Source organism: Lacerta agilis, chromosome 16 (genome assembly GCF_009819535.1).
Source record: "Lacerta agilis isolate rLacAgi1 chromosome 16, rLacAgi1.pri, whole genome shotgun sequence".
Classification (NCBI taxonomy): Eukaryota; Metazoa; Chordata; class Lepidosauria; order Squamata; family Lacertidae; genus Lacerta; species Lacerta agilis.
In genome coordinates, this window is record NC_046327.1 from 19,769,187 (window position 1) to 19,774,531 (window position 5,345).

Consider the following 5,345-nt stretch of genomic DNA (forward strand, 5'->3'; position numbering starts at 1 on the left):
TCCTAAATGTTTTTTTTATTATTTACACTTTATATATATGAGATACAGCCTTGAGATTTTGTATGTGTCAAAGGGAGTGAAATTGTGTTGTCTTTATTCCATCACCTGGAGGCCTAATCAACAGGTTGTCACTTGGTCTGTGGGTTCAACCCCCGAAGCAAATATCTGGTCCATTGAAGATCTAGCAAATTTTAATCAAGGTGTAGTTCAAACAAACAAAAGGCTCACAGTTTCAATTAAAGGGAAAAAATAGTCTTCATGTATATTTCATATGGATGCTATTGCATTGCCAACTCATGTTCATTCTGGGAAAAGGGATGAAATCGTTGTTAATTTGCCTCTCAAGGCATTCTTTTAGGGAGCAAATTATTTATCCGGCGCCACAGCCAAATAACACACCTGCTCTCCAAACACCTGTGTTCAATACTGCTAGATGGCTGCAACTGTATTGTGGAACTTGCTGGGCATGGAGCCTGAAACTCATGGGATGCAAACACAATAATGCCTGGTGACTCGGGTGGAGTCGGAAGGGGGGGGGGAACAGAACCTAGTGGTGAAGGCAGAGGATGGCTCCAGGCAGTTCAATAGAAGAGCCTATTTGTGCCAGGAATGGAGCATATGGCAAAAAGCTATCTCAAAATAGTCTGCTCGTGTGATTTGGCTTTTCATGCTGACCAGGATAGGGGGCTGTGAGACATGAGGAGGCAGTTTAGCTCTTTCCTAAAAGAGCCATGGTGCCAACAAAAACCACCTCTCTTAACCTGCTATTTCTCCCCATCTAGTTTGGCCCTGACCTGAATTCTGAGAATTGTCTCCTGAGGACTGAAGAAAGATGGAGGAGCTGGCCTCTGACTAATAATGAGAGTGAAGGAGATGTGAGAGGCTGGTAGCAGGCCTCTCCCTTTTGTTTTTTACTGTAACTTCACTTAGCTCTAAGAACCTCTGGAGACGGCGTAGTAGTTGAGATTAGACATCTCCCGCCTCCTCAGTATAACTTCAAGGCAAGCTCCTCCAGGCAACTTCCCTCAGCAGTCAGGAGGGAGCCTTCTGAATTCTTAAAAGACTGAGCAAAGCTGCTTTTCAAATGGCGAGGCTTACATGGAGCCAGACTCTCTTCTCTTCAGAACTTAACACATAGTGGTGAAACTACGGGAAGTGTCCCACTTCAGATTATAGGTGGGTGATTGCATGACTGAAAACTTCTCCAAAAATAAACAGCAAACCCTTCTGCGCATTGAAAACTAGGATATCTGTGAGGAGCCTGTGCTGGAATTTTCTCAGACGTTTGGTTTTCTATGTGCAGGGGGAAGATTTAAAAAACAAATCTGAGGTATTTTCCATCATGCAGTATCTTGCCTTCAATCCAACAGTTTTACCTCATGATTAGGTAGATCTTTCTAGAAAGCTTTCAGAGCCCAAGAGCCTGTGACAAGGTGTCACCAGGGGAGGATCAAAAGGCGCACTTCTGGCTTAGAACAAACTCTACAAGCTTTGGTCAGAGGTTTTATTGTTCTCAGGGGGCCATGAATGTGGAGGTGTGTGTAGCTGGTACAAAAGCCCCTGTTCTCCGGTGGAGCCCCAAAAGTCCCTGGACGCGAGCGATGAAGCCACAGCTGCTTCTCAGAAGGCAATCATGAAGCACAAGTAGATGTTCATGTTGTCTTCATCCATCACCATTGCTAAGACTTCGGGCTCTATGTCACGCATAAAAAAAACAGCATGACGCTGGCTGTGTTCAGAGAGACGGCTAAGTCCAGCAACATGTCCTTCACGGCCGCATTCCCCAGCAGTTGGGAGTCCTCGCTCTCAGCCATGTCGATCACCTCCATGCCTTCCCCTGTTGATGAAGCCATAAATGTTTCTTCCATCTTCCCCCCGCCTTAAACATAAAGGGGGAATCAAAAATCTCTTTTCTATGATTCTCACTCTTTCATTCACTGTCTGCTGACACTCCATTCTGCCCCTTCCCCTGAATTGCGTTTGCGTTCCATTCTTAGGCTAAAGCTAGACATATATTTTAAAAAATGGTGTGGAAATGCTTTTTAAAGAAACGTTCTAAATATATATATTGAATTTCCCATTAGCTCACCATTGCCAACTAGTGTCACATTTGTATCATGCACTTAAAACGCCCTTGAAACATTATATTTGAGTCCCTTAGTTTATCCTGACACTACCTCTAGCAAATTTGCATTGAGTTTTCATGAGAACCGGGTTTTCCTGAGAAAGTGGTTATTTCAAGAGGAATGGAAATGTTTTGCAACACACACGCATGCATGCTACTTTTGGTGCATTTGATATAGCTATTTGCAGACGTGTCTTTCAGACTGTTGCTGCTTCACTGCTGGAGGCTGATGTGGAGGAAATAATTCTCCCTGCTGTGCCACATTGTACTGGCAGTTTCATTGATCTCCTGCACTGCACAGAAAGCCTTTTGTCCAATCCAGCTGCAGCCAATGCACATGTGTGCATGCCTATCTGAAAGCAATGCAGTGTGTGCTGATGGAACCCACATTTGGATGCATGAGATGAATGTGCTCCCTCTTCCCCACTACATTGACACCTCTCCAAGCAATCTTTTGCCCCCTTAGCAAACAGCTGTGAACAAATTTATTTTGTGGACACAAAAGTTCACCCCACTCCACTTCTGCTGAGCATGCCTATTTAGTTTTCTATGCATTCTAGCAATTGCCAGTAACTGAGGAACTACTGGATGCATCTCACGAAATCCTGGTTCACAAGAGAAATTCTGGGGCACAGAGTTCATACTTCACCATGGCTGTCCATTTCGAGGTAACGGGTGAGCAATCTGTCTTTAATGAAAGCATGCCTGCCACAATCAATCTTGAGGATTTCAGGACAAACCTGGGGTTCTCATAGATAGATTCTGGCTTTTGAAACCCACTGCCCAGTAAATGAGCCTGCACAACTTGTGACTCACATACCCTCCAACTTTCCTCAGATGAAAATAGGGACATTTGTCACTCCCCTGCAACTGACCCTCCTTGACCCCCCCATTTTTTGCTGTCCCCCCACAGAGCATTTCCCGTCAGAAGAAGGGTGAGTGCCACCATCACTACCCCAACGGGACACAACACACACACACACCCTCCAACATCCTGAGAAAATCCCTTCATCCAGATTTTATTCCCAGGGCAGAGTTCCCTGGGAGGAGGGATTGTGAAGGAGGGATTGTGAATCGAATAGGGGTCTCCTAGCAACTCTCAGCACACTTAACAAACTGGGGTTCCGGGATTCTTTGGGGGAATCCACAACTGTTTAAAGGGATATGACCCTGCTTTAACGGTATGGTGCCAATGGGGCCACTTGCCTATCCAAATCTATCCAAATGTTGCTCAATATTTTGGAACTGCAGTAGCTGTTCTATAAGTGCCACACCATCCACTGTGAGATGAAACTTTCTATTAAATGTTTCAAATGATTTTTTTTTAAATAGGGAACTCTTTCTGTCCATTTACCAGCACATCCTGCTTCCACATTCAGCACAGGGCAAACTATTGCAGAGGGCGGGTGGCACTGTGGTCTAAACCACTGAGCCTCTAAGGCTTGCCGATCAGAAGGTTGGTGGTTTGAATCCCCGCAATGAGGTGAGCCCCCGTTGCTCTGTCCCAGCTCCTGACAACCTAGCAATTCAAAAGCATGCCAGTGCTAGTAGATAAATAGGTACCGCTGTGGCAGGAAGGTAAACAGCGTTTCCATGCACTCTGGCTTCTGTCACGGTGTCCCGTTGCTCCAGAAGCAGTTTAGTCATGCTGGCCACATGACCCAGAAAGCTGTCTGTGGACAAGCGCCGGCTCCCTCGGCCTGAAAGCAAGATGAGCGCCGCAACCCTACAGTTGCCTTTGACAGGACTTAACTGTCCAGGGGTCCTTTACCTATGAGTATACGGTATGAAGTCAGTTGATGGGGGAGGGGACATTCCACAATCGTGGTGTGGGATTTTTAGGCACAGGTTTTCACTCTCACTGTTGCCATCTTCCTACTGCTATGTCACCACCTTCTGTCTGTTTTGCCTCCCTTCCTGACACCACTTATTTCTTGGGTAGCTATGTCCTGTGGCTCTATCATACAGTATTACCTACCTCCTCCCTGTCTTTTGTCCATGCTTGCTTGGAGGACAGCTTGGCTGATGAAGCCATCAGAGTAAACAAGGAAGTGGGTTGTGAAGAGCACAGCCAACAGGCCGATGGTCCCCTCCAGGGACACCATTGGGACCAGATCACCCTTTCTCCACCTCTACCATTTGAAAGGACAGGAGACACCCCTCCTCATGGACCCCCTTGAGTTAATGAAGCACTGTGTCAGGTTTCTCACTCCTGAACAGGGCTCATGACATCACCAGACCTTTGTGACATAATATGAGCTCACACACTTCTTCTGTAGGCCTCCAGTGAGCAGGATCACAAAGGGAAGGGGACAACAAATAATGAAAACGCAGTTGTCTTTGAACAGAGAAAATCTCAGAACAAAGAGCGAGGCTGAGGTTTGGGCCAGGAAGACAACTGGCTGGTGTTCATTATATGTAGATACCAATCCAACAGGAAGCAATCCAACATTTCTCCGATGAAAATAGGGACATCCTATTCAATTGATATTAATATTATTATTAATAGCCTGTCCATCTGACTGGGTTGCCCCAGCCACTCTGGGAAGCTTCCAACAGATATAAAAACACAATAAAACATTAAACATTAAAAACATTCCTATACAAGGCTGCCTTCAGATGTCTAAAGGTTGTATAGATGCTTATCTCCTTGGTTTGGGGGGGGTGTCACATAACTCCATACCCTCCAACATTTCTCTGATGAAAATAGAGATGTCCTGAGGAAAAGTGGGGCATTCCAGGATCAAATCAGGAACCAGGACGGCTTCTGTAAATCCAGGACTGTCCCTGGAAAATAGGGACACTTGGAGGGTCTGCGTTCTTATTAAATTTTCAGAAACATGGAACTATAGCTGAACAACAGCACACATCCTGCTGGTGCTGCTCCTGAAATCTCATAGAAAACTTAATGTAATCATTCTGCTTCTCATGCCAGGAAGGTTATTCCTCTACTAAATATCCCCACACCCACAGGTAGGAGGCAGGGTTGCCCCCTGTAGTATTGCCATCTCTCAAAAGAAAAGAATCTGGGGAGGTGGCAGCGGCAGCTGTTCATTTCCATGAGACTTGTGGAGGAAAGCATCTAGTTGGACTGCACCCATCGGGACTTTGAAAGACGAACACTTATTCACTAATTACAGGTAGGTAGCCGTGTTGGTCTGCTGTGGTCAAAACAAAATAAAAAAATTCCTTCCAGTAGCACCTTAGAGACCAACTAAGT

The 5,345-nt window shown here is 45.6% G+C and overlaps 1 protein-coding gene across 2 annotated transcripts; it reads right to left on the reverse strand.

The window, feature by feature from the left end:
• Positions 1-1,483: 1,483 nt before the first annotated feature.
• LOC117060806 (LLLL and CFNLAS motif-containing protein 1-like) lies at positions 1,484-4,353 on the reverse strand. 2 transcript variants are annotated; one of them, XR_004428034.1, is made up of 2 exons: positions 4,104-4,351; positions 1,484-1,837 (listed from the first exon to the last, which is right to left on the reverse strand). XR_004428034.1 is itself a non-coding variant. In XM_033173350.1 (2 exons), exons 1-2 carry the CDS (start codon positions 4,228-4,230, stop codon positions 1,695-1,697), a joined length of 312 nt encoding a protein of 103 aa, XP_033029241.1. In that variant the 5' UTR covers positions 4,231-4,353; the 3' UTR covers positions 1,484-1,694. The 2 variants fall into 2 exon arrangements, 1 of the variants encoding a protein (XP_033029241.1); XM_033173350.1 differs by having other exon boundaries at positions 1,484-1,879; positions 4,104-4,353.
• Between the last annotated feature and the right edge of the window lie 992 nt (positions 4,354-5,345).